The 16,086-nt window shown below is 34.3% G+C and overlaps 1 protein-coding gene across 8 annotated transcripts in view; it reads left to right on the top strand.

Annotated features, from left to right (window-relative positions):
* Positions 1–16,086, top strand: part of INPP4A (inositol polyphosphate-4-phosphatase type I A) — a 201,219-nt gene that overhangs the window by 121,006 nt on the left and 64,127 nt on the right. For all 8 annotated transcript variants that reach the window (XM_074300347.1, XM_074300351.1, XM_074300349.1 and 5 more), the window contains 6 exons: positions 2,186–2,304; positions 3,707–3,823; positions 4,859–4,938; positions 6,085–6,196; positions 8,056–8,146; positions 8,690–8,837. In XM_074300347.1, the coding sequence (XP_074156448.1) occupies positions 2,186–2,304; positions 3,707–3,823; positions 4,859–4,938; positions 6,085–6,196; positions 8,056–8,146; positions 8,690–8,837 (667 nt within the window). The remainder of the gene's footprint in view (positions 1–2,185; positions 2,305–3,706; positions 3,824–4,858; positions 4,939–6,084; positions 6,197–8,055; positions 8,147–8,689; positions 8,838–16,086) is intronic.

The raw sequence follows: 16,086 nt of genomic DNA, 5'->3' as shown, positions 1-16,086 counted from the left end.
TTGCTTATTGTAATAAATCGTAGACTTTTACTCTCACAGCTGCAGTAAAAGCTGTAGTAAAATCTTTTTTCTTCCTTCCTTCCTGAGAAGACAACATACAAAAGAAGCAATATATAAATAAATTATACACATAGGATTAATTAAAAATAATCTCCAAAGGAAGCACTAGCATCAAAGAGTATCAATTTATTTATTTATTTATTTTATGGTTTTCTCCAGTTCCACTTAAAACATTTTTTTTACATTTGGTTTTTTAAAATTTTTGAGTTCCAGATTCTCTCCCTTATCCCTACCTCTAGTGCCCATTAAAAAACACAAGTGAAGTTATGCAAAACATTTTTATAAAAGTTATGTTGTGAAAGAAAACATAGATCTCCCACCCTTAAAAAGTCTTAAAATATAAAATATGTATATAAAATGCAAAATAAAAAATAAAGTTAAAAAAAGGAAGAATACTTCAGTCTGTGTTCAGACACGATCATTTTCACCTCTGCATATGGATAGGATTTTTTGCCATAAGTCTTTCAGAGTAGTCGTGTAACATCATTATACTGCTGAAAATAGCAAAGTCATTTATAGATGATCATCCCACAACATTGCTATTACTTTGTATATTGTACATTTAATTTTGCTTGAGTTTGTAGAGGACTATCTAGGTTTTTCTCAGAGTATCCTGCTTATCATTTCCCATCGAACAGTAATATTCCATCATACATACTTATCTACCACAATTTATTCAGCCATTCCCCAAATGATGGACATTCCTTCAACTTCCAGTTTGTTTTCCCTAAGAACAGAGAGAGAGTTGTATTTTAATTGTGATTTAAGAGAAATCAGGGCATCTAGGAGGTGGAGATAAGGAGGAATGGAATTCTAGATATAGGGAATAACCAGAGAAAATGTACAGAATCAGTGTCTTGACAAACTGCAGAAAGGAAGCCAGTGTCTTTAAAGTATGTGAAGGAGAGTAAAATGTAAGATTAGAACTATAAGAATAGGACATGGTATTTTATCTTTAAGTCCAAACTTTTTGTTGTTTAGACATTTCAGGCTTGTGTTTGACTCTTCATGACCTTCATGATTTTCTTGATAAAGATACTGGAGTGATTTTGCCATTTCCTGCCCCAGCCCATTTTACAGATGAGGAAGTTGAGACAAGCAGGATTAAGTGACTTTCAGAGTCACAAGCTAAGATGTGTCTCAGGCCAGATTTGAACTCAGGAAGATGAATCCTTATGACTCCAAGCCCCCCACTCTATCTATTGTACCACCTACCTGCCCAGTCTCAACTTAAACTATGATATCTGAAGTGTCATATCAGCAAAATCTATCCCAGAGACTAATATCATATTTGTATATACAATCTTGTCCTTGATTATATTTTCTCAAGTGTCTTCTCAAGTTTTCTCAAGTACAAGTTGGTGAGTAAATAAATGCATATGTATTACAATTGTGTGACTATAGGGAAGTCATCTAAACTTTTTGAGCCTCAGTTTTTTTTTTTGATATAATGGAAAGAACACAGATCTTAAAAAACCTGAATTTGATTTCTGACTCTTGCCACCTTGGGCAAGTAACTCAATTATAAAATGATTACTCTGGACTTGTATTTTTCAACCCTAATTCTCGTAATATATAAAACTGAATGACAATCCAGAGTCTGGCTCTCAGGGATGTTGTAAAGAACTCAACTTTGTAAGCTATGAAATCATTGAAGAAATGAGACACATTGTAGTCTCTTTCACAGGCCTTGGAGCCATTTTTTACACTCTACATGTTTGTGTGAGATTAGTGTTGTTAGAACAGTGTTCTAATAGGGCCAGGGTCAGAGACCCATTTCCAGATGGTCCAGTTGTTTGATTCTATGCTTATGCTTTTAACCTCATCCAGCTGTTCCCCTCCAAGAGAATGAAGAGATCAGAAAGAGATGAGTTGGCTTAAGTCTGTCTCTGCCCCTCATGTGACATGGCACAAGGTTATTTCCTCTTGATTATATGTGAAGGGCAACAATAATAAATTATGTAGCTGAATTATCTATTTTTGTGTCATTCATGAACTGGGGTTTCTTGTGAAATATTTCCTGGACTGTTTTAAAAATATATTATTTTCTTTAAAGTACAGAAAACTAACTAGAGATGATTCTGAAAGCTTAATTTAATTATTTTTAAATTTTTCATTGTCAAAGCTTGCAGTGAGCTGCATACTCCATCGCTAGATCGAAAACCAAATAGTTTTGTAGCTGTGAGCGTAACAACACCTCCTCAGGCATTCTGGACAAAGCATGCACAGACAGAGATTATAGAGGTGAGTACATTCTGTCTTCTTATATGAAAAACCCAGAAATTACCCAACTGCAGTATTTCTGCTGCTCTGAGGTGCATTTATTTTTAAATTGAGCATCGGTTGCTATGAATGTTTTTGTGAACACTAATTATTTTTGCTTGTAATTAGGATTATAGTCATTTATTTTCATGGTGCTTGTTTTTGAAATGTGTTTTATTTAGTACTACTGATTAGGTTATCACTTTAAACTGTTCCTACAAGTTTTGGGTTTTGTTTTGTTTTGTTTTGTTTTTTTAATTATAAAAATAAATCAACATTGTCCCTTCTTATTGATGATCATTGTTTTGCTTCTCTGTTTATCAGAACTCATCACTCCATTTATAGTGGAATAACCTACACCTTGTTGCAATATCCTCTCATTGCAGGATTTTTATTTTTTAAATTCCAATTTCTTATTAAGTAATAACATAGTACCTGCTTACTTAAGTCACAGTAAACTAAATGTATTTATTTTGAGGAATCAGGGTAATGCAAATTTCATAAAGATCTTGAAATAAAAATAAATGCATTTTATTGCTAGATCTTGAAACTTAAAAGAGTTCTATTTTTCTGCTCTGTCTTGTGAGAACATTTTGAGTGCCCAAAACAATGTAGGTAGCTCCTTGCAGAGGTGTATTGGTGATGTCTCCTAGCAGCTATTTCTAAAGTAACATGAATTTCTTTTCTGTGTCCTCCACAAACTTGGATTTTAGCCACTGTCTTTAAGTCTCTTGGAAGTACATTTCCAAACCAAATCTGGATTGTTGATTATTTCTTAAATTTTATCATTGTTTCCCAAGTTAAATTTCAGTTAGACTAAATTTCCAGAAAAGAAAAGGATTATAGGGATTTTTTTTTTCTTTTCCAAATTGTAAAGAGGGCATGAGTGATATAAATTCTAATAATATTCCAGAAACTAATGCAGAAAAGTTAGGACTCAGGGTTCATTAAAATCATGCTTTTCTAGGAAAGCTTAACATCCTTAACAATTCATTTCTTTTCTTATCTGGCCTATTTATACTGTAAAAGATCTTAATCCTATGAGTTGGTTTTAGTTAAATGAAAAAGACCATATATTTAAATCTGTAAGGCTGAAAATCTGGATATTTAAACTCTTTATAATCTTACCAAAAATAACTGTTTGAAAAATCTTATAATGGTAAGAAAACTTCATAACCTTGATTATAGCATTGTGCAATGGTAACAGTGTGTGGAATTTGAATGTGTAAGGGTCACTAGAGGTATCTGTGCATACAAATGTTAGTTTGTTATCGTCACAACTACTAAGAACATTTCATTTCCTCAATGTAAGAATTTCATTCTGCATTTTTAAAAAATGTATCTATTATTCTTTTATGGAATAACATTTTCTTTTTTATTCCAGGGAACTAACAATCCTATATTTCTAAGCAGTATCGCGTTCTTTCAAGACTCCCTTATCAATCAGATGACACAAATCAAACTATCTGTTTATGATGTCAAAGACAGATCTCAGGGAACAGTTAAGTAATCTTTTTTAGATTTGGTAAGACTCACTTTCCTTTTCAGTCACATGATGACTTAAGTGAAATGCTAGTATTTTATTTCAGTTTTTAGTCCCAGGTTTTCCAATATAGTCTTAGGAAATAAAGCAAAACATTTCAAAGGCATCAATGCAGTTTCTTTTCTCATCTCACCATTGTGCTCTTTGATAAGAGAACTCACCTTCTATATGAGTCTGCTTGAAGTCATATTAAAAAATAAACGATATCAGTAAAACCATTTATTACAACCATTTCTTGATAAGAATCCTGTCACTCCTCTATCCTTGCCACCTTTAAGCTCTCTCTTGTAACAAAAAACAAAATAAGCAAAAAAATTGATATGGTACCTTTGTCTAAAAATGAAACATTATGATCTCCATAATCATCTACTTCTCTTGTTAAAATGATTAAATTAAGTTTCATTATCTGCTCTGATTGTGACAATATAGGAATCTTAGACATATATTCCAATTTCTTTACATTAGAGATGAAGAAATTAAGACCTCAAAAAGTTGTGAATTACTTTGATTCATTAGTTAAATAAATGGCAGAACTTAGATTTGAATCAGAGCCTCTGAATCTATGCCATTTTATTTGTTTTACTTGGAGCCCAACTTCCCATTCATATTCTTTTCATTTATATTGTTGTAGTCATTGTATATCGTCTTCTGGTTATTTCACTTTGTAAAAAAAATTCACAAAAATTTTTGTTTCTGTGAGTTAGTCAGAGTTGTCATTTATTGCATAGTAATATTCCATTACATTGATACAACACTATTTGCTCAACCAGTTCTCAATCAATGGGCATCCTTTTTCTCCCCAAGATTTTTGATACCATAAAAAGTACTTTGGTGCACAATAGATATTTTTGTCTTTGGCCCCCTTAGGGTGTATGCCCACTAGTGGGATCCTTACCAGACTACTTTTTGGACCACATTCTTCTGTGGGTCTTGCAATTAGAATATAAGAAAAATTTGTACACTTATCATTGTCATTCTTTCTTTTCCACTCAGATGTATTTACTGGGTTCTGGGACGTTCGTAGTCAAAGATCTGCTCCAGGAAAAATACCATAGATTGCATTTAACACTAAGGTTGGTATTTAGTTTTTTCCTCTTTGAAAGAAAAATAAAATTCTCTTTCATTTTTATTTTGTGGTCTCAAGGTTGATTTCTGGTTAAAGTTAGTTTCTGGTTAGAATATGTAACAAGAGGGCATTTGGATCAGCTATGGAAACAAGGCAATTGTCTACATCACAAAAGCCTAACTCAGCAGTATTCTATTGGTAGTGCTGTCTAAGGGGGAATAAATTCATTTTCTTGGGGCCATTAGGGTAATTACATGTCATACCCTTAGAAAAGGCATTATTTCAGAATGAACCTTGTAACTTTAAAGCTATAATGCACTTCTCAGAAATTTCCCATTTCCTATCTTTTTACAAGTAGAACCAGACTCATGATTACTGTTTAATAAGGTTAAATTCTAATGGATTTGTGCTGGAACTTGGCAGCAGAGAATAATGCAATGTTTTCCTCCTCGATACCTGGCATAGAACGCCAAGTCTTGCTTTTGTTCCAACAGCTGATTGTATCTGCAGTAGAAAAGGTGGAGCTTCATTGATGCAACAGACTTCCTTCTGTATTTTAAATTTTTCCCTTTGGAGGTGTGTTATTTCAGCAGATTGCACTATGAAGCAGTGGTCATCCCCCCTCCACTAAGCATACACTGTGAGGTGGCTTCCAAATCATTTCTGTCCATAGGGCTGCTTTGACATTTGGATGAAGAGTGGGGTGGGCACAGGAAATCAAGTAATTCCCTCCAAATTCTTCCTAAGTTCATTCTAGTTTACTGGCCATGGGAATTCCTAAAGGATACTAGTTAGGCCAGATTCTGTCTCCCTTATTTCCTAGAACTAATTAAAACTGGCATTTGTGGAAGGAAAAAAGGGAAAAGATAGGAGATAGGGAAGGGGAAACAAGAAGTGGGCTAAGAATGTCTTCATCTCCCAGAGGACTTTTTAGTTCTGAAGCCTCACAGCACTTGCAGACGAAAGTGATTATTCAGATTCTACCAGGCCCAGGTTTTAATCATTCCCTAATATTCTTGGAAATAGGGCCACAGAGATGAATCTATGACTTTTAGTCATCAGTGAGTTGGAGCTTCTCACATAGAGCATCTTTGCTGACAATGCATAACCAAACAAGAAGCAAATTCACATTTTATCACATTGTTTGTCACAGGTCTGCTGAAAATGATCGTGTAGGTAACATTACTGTAATAGGATGGCAAATGGAAGAAAAATCAGACCAGCGGCCCCCTGTAACGAGGTCACCTGATACAGTTAATGGGAGGGTGAGTATGTCTCTAGCTATCAGTAGGAATTGGAAGAAAAGCATAGCACAAATAGTGTTTGTCATCTGAATCTTCTTCAGAGTGATTTTCATTGACTGTTAGCTTTATGCTATTGGGACCTCTTCACTCTTAACCCCTAAACGACCTATATTTTCCCTGGACCTAAGACAGTTCTCAGATTACAGCGATTGGCCTGCAAGTTAATATTTATGTCATGCTGTTTGGGGGCTTCTATTTCATTGACTTTGACCTTGCTTCTTACGTACTGAAGCTTTCAGTTAAGGGTATACTAACAAATGAGCCATCATCAGTGATGTATGTTGGGCACAGTGAATTTCTATATAAATTTGGATAAGAAGTTACAAGTGCCTGCATCTTTTGGAATTAAATATATGAATATTTACTGAGGACTGGCTGTCTGCAAGGTTCTGTGCTAAATATTGCAAGTCTGCAAAAATTAAATAGAAGCCCTTTGGTAGAATATTATAAGAAGTTTTTTGCTTGGAAAGCAGTTGATAAAATAAGCCTGCAAAGAGGTTGGCATGAGATCTATCTAAGCCAGACCTTTTTGAAAGCATTTATAGATGAAACTTGCAAGGAAACAACAAACAAAAAATAGGTCATTTTCACCAGTGTTTCTATAATCCATTCTCAGTGTGACAGTGGGACCAATACATTTGAACCCTTTCATCTCAGAACCTGATGTACTGTCTGAAAAAGTCGCAGTGGCACTTAGAAAAGGCAAAACTCAGAAGATTCTGAGGCTAAGAAAACATGAACTGAAGAAATATTTACTGGAGATGACACCATTTTAAAGGGACTTGGGAATCAGTTTTTCATAATATTTAAAAAAGGATAATTATTCCAGTGGAAGGGATAGTAAAACAGATAATGCTTTTACCAAAATAAGATGTGCAAGAAGTCGTCAATAGCTACTTACTTCTTAGTGATCTCTACAAAATGTTTATGAGCATGGTCTAAAAGTATGCATAAAGGAAATCAAAATATACGAAATGTACCAAATGGGCTTTTGCAGACAATTTTGCAGATTATGTGGTCATAGTCATAAGATATCCTAGAACTAGCAAAGATCTGAGATCATAGAATCAGAGATTAGGCTTGGAAAAGATTTAGAAGTCATCTCATCAAAACTTTTCATTTTACAGTTAAAGAAACTGAGTCCTTTAGAGGTATAGTGATGTGCCCAGTCACAGAGCAAGAGTTAAATGAAAAGAAAAATTAAATTTATCTTTTAATCCCAAGATTGCTTCAACCTATTAAAAGGAGTCTTATCTAGAGATTGTTAACATAGCTACTCAAGAGTTGATTCTCTAATTATGTGCTTTTCATGTTTATGCTCTTAAGTGTTTTATATGTCATATCAGGCTGTAACTTGAAATAGAAAGCTCTAATAAAGAATACTTAACTATATCATGGCAATTTAATCTCAATCAGTGTTATTAACATTTCATATAGTAATATTGGATTGCAAGGCTAAAAAGTTCCTTTTTATTGAGAAAAAATACTGAGTTTTATTTGATATTAGACCCTCTTACTTGTATAAAGATATTATATTCCCCATGTTTCACCTATCATATAAGTCTCTGACCCTCTCATATTAAAAAGATAAGGAAACTGAGAGATTGAGAGATTGTAGGGTCTACAAAGGTGTAAAATGATTTTTACTAAGAGGTAAATTAACTTACCTTATATAAATTTATTGTATAGGTTGAGTATTGATTTCAAGAACAATGCTTAGTATTTATGCAGAGTTTCTGAGCCATGATTTTATTCATTAGTTGGTGATGAGTTGCTGATATTTCACAGCCTCTTTGGTGTTTCCCATTTGTGTCTGATAGACTGTTCTGCCAGTGGATGAAAGCTTGACAGAATCATTAGGAATCCGATCCAAATATGCTTCCTTGAGGAAAGATTCATTACTAAAATCAGGTAAGCAGTTCTCTGAATTGATGTTGATGTTTTTCATATAGCTTTAGCAGGTGAACATAGAACTGGAGAGAAAATGAGTTTTCACTTACGGTTATTATAGTAATCTGAGTTGATTTTACTTATCTTCCTTGTAAACAGAACTGCTTTTGCCAGATGTTCATTGCATTCGTCATACACAGAGCAGGAGACATGTTGCGGATTATTTACTTCTCTTTGATTTCATGCTTCCATACTTTTGGTAGTTAGCAACAACATCCCTTTTTAGCCACAGCCATATCAGTTAGCTTAGACAAGTAATCTCTATGCTTTTCCATGAGAAGATTAGATACAGCATATGGAAAATTGTATTTGGAATCAACTCTTCTTTTTTTTTTAACCTTAAAAACATTGTCATACACTTGGGTGAGTTCATGTGTGCACATGTGTATAATTGGAATTTTGTCCAGAAACCAATGCTGAATCTGGCTGAGATAGAAGGAAGGAAAATTAGAGTGATTGTCCTTCGTCCTCTTGACTCAAAAGCCACACTTCTTTGCATTTCAGTATTTGGGGGAGCCATCTGTAGAATGTACCGTTTCCCTACAACTGAGGGGAATCATCTAAGGATCTTGGAGCAGATGGCTGAAAGTGTCCTCTCCCTACATGTTCCTAGACAGTTTGTAAAACTACTTTTAGAAGAAGATGCAGCAAGGTAAGAAATGGATTAAATCAACAACACATAGCATCTCATAAGATTAGAGGGAATTTGAGAAGTCATTTATCTTTCCCACCTGTCAACCCCCTATTTAAAGCTGTGTTAAAACAAATGAATGGAAAACTGTGCCATCTTTTAAAAAGACTTTCAAAGATTTTATAACCTTATCAGGAATGCTTTCCAATGTTCAGTAAACCCTTATTTCTAAAACTATTTCCTTGTAATTTGCCTGAAGTTCTCATTTGCTGTTTGAATATTTCTTTCTCATTTAATCCTTTTTTGAGATGGAGAATAGTTGATTGTCAGCCGTTTTATGATTGCTCCTTAATTCATTCAGCTAGGATAAAATATGTTTGCGTGTGTTGGAAAAACCATGATTTTCATTTATCATCTGTCCTCATTTTCTGTTGTCATAGTAACATGAAATGTGAGAGCTGGAAGAAACCTTAGCGTAATCCAGGAGTTCTTCACCTTTTTTATGTCACCGATGTGTTTTTAGTCCAGTGAAGAGTCTGGATCTATTCCCAGAATTATATTTTTTAAATGCATAGACTCCAAAATATAGAATTTTAAAAATTATACAGGATGTCTCAAATGTCTTAGTGTTTTTTTAAGCAACTAAAAAAACAAAAAAAAACCAACAATCCCAATGGAACTAAGACTTTTGGACATCCTGTATTGAAATGTTTATAAAAAAATTTTAAACTAAAAAGTTCATGGCCTCTTAGTTAAGAATCTCTGTACTGAAAACTTACATAAGAGCCTTGGGTCCTGGACAGAGCCATTAGGTTGTAGGAAACCTAAGAATTTTTTAAAAGAATAATTATAATTAGACCTTTGGGTAAAGTAGGAATATTAGTTGAGGTATTGAATATTTCACATTAGTGTTGTAATGATCAAATAAGATGAAAGATGCAAAAGTATTTTGAAATCCTACAGATTTTTACAAATATGTTAACATGATGGACACACTGCTGACAATGGTTTGTTTCTTTGGTTATATCCAGATATTAAGTTTTCCCATTAAGAAGAGGTAAAACTATAGGAACTCTAATTTTTACTTTGTAGAATTCTCCTTTTCAGTGACTAATTTTGATCATAACACTACCACATAAGTGCATATGTGGCAAATTTTGTCATTTTCTTATTAGCTTTCTTAGAGTGATATGGATTTGTAAAAGTATTATTGAATATATCTTTTTTTCGTTGTATAAGCTAGGCCCTCTTGGGGTTGCTAGAGAGACTTCCCCTTGTCTCTTAGTTGTTATAGTGCTCCACATGTCAAAAAAGTAAATCTTTACATGAGCTGTCTTTTTACTGATTAATATGTAGGTTGGATCTGAGTGATAAGATATGATTTCTCAAAAATATTAAGTAGAAAGCTGAGGTCACACCATCTCATAGAGTCCATATTGGTTTTTTGTTTTGTTTTGTTTTGTTTGGGGGGGGGTCGTTAGGGGCCTTCCTTTTTACAATATCATTAACCTGTTTTAGAAGGAAGCTTGGATTATAGCTTTTCCGAAAGCTATAGGAATGTTCATATGAAAGGGAAAGCCCATTTAGGAAGTAAATTCTACTATCTAAAATGGCTAAACTCAGACATTTTAGATGTAGTGTACTATGGTAGAAAGAGCCACCTGGCATTGCAGTCAAAAGACTTTGATTCAAATTCCATCCCTATCACTTTCTATTTGTTAAACCTTTAACAAATCCATTACTCTATGGGTCTCAGTTTTTCCATCTATAAAAAATGAGAGAGTTAGGCCAGATGGCCTCCAGGGTGCCTTCTACTCTGTGATCCTGTGGTTTTTATTTTTAAAGTCATGAACAGAAGAACTATTATTTGGGTAACATGTGTTTGTATCATGGAATAAACAAGCAAACTCAAGAAGCTGGAAATACAATTTTATTTATTTAATTTAAAGTATTATTTTTTCATTGAGTTTTTGTTGCCAGCTAGAAATCTTGAGATTTCAGAATGCCTTATTTAGTTCAGCTTGGAAAACTGATTTTGTAAAGGTGGTATTTTATACTCAGCAACTCAGCTGAGGTCTCCCAATAACTTTGAAAAACACCTGAAATCAAATTTTGGGGTAGCAGAGCCAGCAAAAGGCCAGAGTGAGATGTTTTTCCAGCCTAAAATAACTTAGGAGGGCAGTAGGAAGAGGTCTGTGACACTAGAGTTGGGGCTGCTGGAAGTGCAGGGAACTAGTACAATGAGCTCTCAGCCCAGAGATGGTAAGAGGATTGTACCACTGGTCAGCAAAATATTACAGGGAAACCTTTTCTGGCACTGAGTGCAACTAGTGCTGATTGGCAACTCTATTCCCATAAGCAATATGGGTTATGGTTCCCAGGCAGAGAGCAACACTTGTGAATGGTTACAAGGGAGCAGGGGGACCTGGTCACAGCTCCAAGACAGGGAAATGACTGTGGAGAACCAGGAAGAGTCCTGGATAAGGACCACAACACCCATCCAAGAGATTACACCTCTTCCTGGATCAAAATGCCTTGGAAGCATTAAAAACTTGCAGAGCCTCCATGTGTTCTCTTGAAACTTGATAAAAAGACTTGTTTGAATTAATTGTTGGGCAAGTAAACAGAAGTAGGAGACCAGTTTACACAATGACCACAGAAATATAAAAGAAAATTATATTGAAAAACATTGAATTCTTATCAATGCAGTGATTTCAGAGAACTAACTTTGAAGTATATTTGCCTCAGTATTGAGTTTCTCTTGTTAGATATGGACAATATGTTGATTTGTTTGGCCTAAAGTGTGTTTCTTTGTCACAAGGGAGAACTCCTTTTTTTGAGGGGGAGGGTGGGTGAGGAAGTGTAGTAACTGGAAAGTAACATGGATTTTTTTTTTTTTTTTAATAATCCCTAAGATTTCCATTTAAGAAATACTATTAAAAATGTGAGATCCTTGTCCAGGGCCCAGGAAATGAGTCATTATTAATTTTGATATTCTTGCTATCATTTAAATGAGAAGACAAAAGGAAATTATAGTTAAATGAAAGATAAAGTTGGATAAACAATTCCTGTTCTCAAGGAATTTATATACGAATGAAGCAGAATTATGAATACATTTATTTTATTCAAAATGAAAATTAGGATAGGAGCTATTTAGAGTGAGAAGGTACTTTCTGTTGAGAGAACCATGGAAGCTGTTATGAAGAAAATGAGCTGAATCTTGAGAGAAACCAAGGATTTCAAGAGGAGTGAGCCAGTACAAGGTCATTGAGATTAGAGAGGAAACATCATTTGGGCAACACAGGAAGAATACTAGTGTGTGTGGAGGGATGTAATCTGTAGAAAAGATAGGAAAGGCCAGATTTTAAAGAAACTTAAATGTATTTTTGTTTAATTTTAGAAATAATAGATTTTGGAGCTTACTGAGTAGGAGGGTTGATTTAATCAAACCTATGCTTTAGCAAATGCAATTCCACTGTGGTATGAGATAAGAAGACCAATAGAAGTTTATGGTGATCATCCAGATGAAATCAGGTTCTAAACTAGGTTGGTAGCTGGGGGAATGGAACAATGTAGTGGAGATAGAAATGACAAGATTTGCCGATTGCCGATTGATTAGATGTGTTGGGATGAGGGAGAGTAAATGTGATAGTGAAGTTGAAAAGGTTGCAATCTTTGCAATAAGGATTTGAAGGGATAGGTAATAAATTCTATTTTGAATCTGATCAGGTATGAGATACCTTTGGAACCTCCATTTAGAAATATCCAATAAACAGTTTGTGATGTAGAATTGGGGCTTAAGAGACAGGGTAAAGCTGGATGTATAGATCTACGTAGTGATGCTTATTGCTGATGAGGAGACCCTGTGGGAGTATAGGGGGAACAAAGAAGAGATCACAGTAACACAGACTTAGAATTACATCCGCAGATAATATTAATGACATGGATGATAAATAAAGGTTTAGAAGTGGTTGTACAGGTAAGAAGATAACTAGGAGAGAGTAATATCATGAAAATTGTAAAAGGAGAAAATATCCAGGGGGAGAATATAGTCAACAATGTCAGATGCTGCAGAGAGCTCAAAATAGGTAAGAAATGAGAGGAAGCCATTACATTTGGCAAATAAAGACTTTCTTGATAACGTTGCCGGGGATAGTTTGGGGTGGGGATTGAAGTAAGAAGCAAGGTTGAAAGGTTTTTAGAATAGACTATGAAGGAAGAAAATGGAGGCACCAAGCAGAGCTAACTTTTTGAAGGAATTTGACTAATAAAAAGAGTATTAAGAGATTGGTTGATAGCTTGCAGACTTGGGAGAGCCCAGTGATAAGCATGGGTGGGGAGTCTAGGGCTGGTTTGTAGTCTGCTGGGAAGGAGCCAGTCTTTACGGAGAGATTGGAGATTAGAGAGGAGCTGATAGAGAAAATAGGGAGATGCAGTCAAATGATTCTGGCATCCTGGGTGTTTGAGAAACAAAATCCTGTATCTCTCACATCTATGTATTTTCTGTGGAATGCCCTCCTTCCTCAATTCTGCTTACTGATTTCCGTGGCTTTTTAAAAAAAAATTAATATTTTATTATAACTTTTTATTGACAAAACATATGCATGGGTAATTTTTCAACATTGATCCTTGCAAAAACTTTTGTTCCAACTTTTCCCCTCCTTCCCCCCCATCCCCTCCCCTAAATGGCAGGTAGTCCTATCCATGTTAAATATGGTAAAGTATGTATTAAATACAATTTATGTATACATGTTTATACAGTTGTCTTGCTATACAAGAAAAATGGAATTTAGAAAGAAGGTAAAAATAACCTGGGTTCTTTCACTGGGTGTAGCTGATTCAGTTCATTACTGCTCCATTGGAACTGATTTGGACCCTCTCATTGTTGAAGAGGGCCTCCTCCATCAGAATTGATCATCATACAGTATTGTTGTTGAAGTGTATAATGATCTCCTGGTTATACTCATTTCACTCAGCATCAGTTCATGTAAGTCTCTCCAAGCCTCTCTGTATTCATCATTACAGAATAACAATCTTCCATAACGTTCATTTATTCAGCCATTCTCCAATTGATGGGCATCCATTCAATTTCCAGTTTCCAGCCACTACAAAAAGGGATGCATGGCTTTCTTTTAAGTTGTAACTGTCCTCTTATGTAAGATAGTTCCTTCTGGAAGGATGTGAGATTTCCTTAATTGTTTCCCTTCTAATTTTAATTTCTTTGACTTTGTGTAAAACCTTTGTCACCAAAATTGTTCATTTTATATTTTGTGATTTTCTCTATTAATTGTCTGATCATGAATCTTTCCCCTATCATATTTGCAAAAAAAAAAAAATTTATCTCCTTTGATCTTCTGATTTCTTTGATATGACCTTTTATACCCAGAGTATATATCTATTTTGAATTTATTATAGTATATAGTGTAAGACCTTGATCTAAACCTAATTTCTGCCCAAATAGCTTATCTCCTTACTTCAAGAAGAGATTTGAATAATGTTATCTACCTTTAGAGAAAGAACTAATAGAATCTGAATGCAGATTTTAGCATTCCTTTTTTTTTTTTTAATTTTTGTTTTCTTTTGCAACATGACTAATATGGAAATGTTTTGCATGACTGCACATCCATATCACCTATGTCAAATTGCTTGCCTTCTCAAGGAAGGGGAAAAGTTGAGAGGGAGGGAATATTTAACCCAAAATTTTAAAAAACAGATAGTTTAAAAAAATTTGTTTACATATAATTGAGGAAAAAATAAAAATGATAATATTTTTAAAATAGCCTGGAGATGTATTAGAAATGACCAATGTCAATAACATTCTTTAAAAAAAAAAAATTATATGCTGTAACAGTTGGGCAATGACTAGTAAGCGCATGGAGTCATATTCAAATTATCTCTTTAGTCAGATTGTAACTTTGTCAGAGCAAGGATAAAAATTAATAATAAATTGAAAGGACAGAACTAAGGAGATATGACAAAGAATTGAGGACTGTGAATCATGGAATAGTTAAGTTAATGAGAACTACCATCAACAAATATCAACTCCTAAAAGCATAGAGTAAGAGACCTAAAATCACCTTGGGCAAGAAAAAGTTAATAAAGGGAAAGAAACCTATCTAAGGCCCACCCTAATTTAGTATATGAATTAGTAAAATGCTACAGAAGAAGATGGTAAATTATGAATAATAGTGTCTCATAAAATAGCAAGAAGAAGGGAGAAACAGGATTATTAAAAGTTTGTCAAAAACACCCAACAAAAAGATATACCAGAGGCATTAAAGATGAAACTGAAGAACAAAAGACAAATAAGAAATGGAAAAGGTCAGCTAAGGTTTCTGTGACAAACTTCTTTCTCTCACTGAGCCACCACTATTGGATTTTTATGGTCTCCGGTGTGCTATAAATCATAAAGAAAATAAGTGGCACTAAAGACAACCAAAATGCAGTGAACTATATTAGACAAGTATCCATAAAAGAAGTACATATTGGAGGAGACTGTTTTGAGGACATTGAGGGATTCATGCTCAAGATACCTGAAATGGAGATATCAAATGCTTTTTAAAAAGTTATGTGGGGGCAGCTAGGTGGCTCAGTGGATAGAACACCAGCCCTGAAGCCAGGAGGACCTGAGTTCAAATCTGGATTCAGACACTTAACACTTCCTAGCTGTGTGACCCTGGGCAAGTCACTTAATCCCAATTGCCTCAGCCAAAAAAAAAAAAAAAAAAAAAAAGTACCATATTTCTACTATGTTTGGATATATTGGATTACTTGCAATCTGGGGGAGGGGGCAAGGAAAGGGGGAGAAAACTTACACAACGTTTTAAAAGGGTTAATGTTGAAAAATTAGCCATGCATATATTTTGAAAATAAAAAGCTTTAATTAAAAAAAAAAAAAGAAAAAAAATGTATATACTTTAATATTACCCAAATAGGGTAGCCAAAAAAATGTTGACAAGTATCAATTTTCCCATTTCTACCTTTTTTTATGAAAACAATCTACACACACATAAGGGACATCTTTGATGAAGCTATATGTGAAAGGAACAAATAGGCTAAAATGTTATAGTCATATAAATTGACTTAGAGGTACAGAGAATCTCATTATACTTATTTTTTGTTGCTTTAAAAAACAGCTTTTGATTCAGTAGAACAAATTTTCTCCTCAAAGGGTCACCAACAAGATATGTCTCAGTTTACATCAAAATCATCCAAGGTTCAATCCAACATCCATTCCTACTAAAAACTCTTGAGAGTATAGGAATAAATG

This window comes from Sminthopsis crassicaudata, chromosome 3 (assembly GCF_048593235.1).
Source record: "Sminthopsis crassicaudata isolate SCR6 chromosome 3, ASM4859323v1, whole genome shotgun sequence".
NCBI lineage: Eukaryota > Metazoa > Chordata > Mammalia > Dasyuromorphia > Dasyuridae > Sminthopsis > Sminthopsis crassicaudata.
This window is presented reverse-complemented; position numbering and strand designations above follow the sequence as displayed.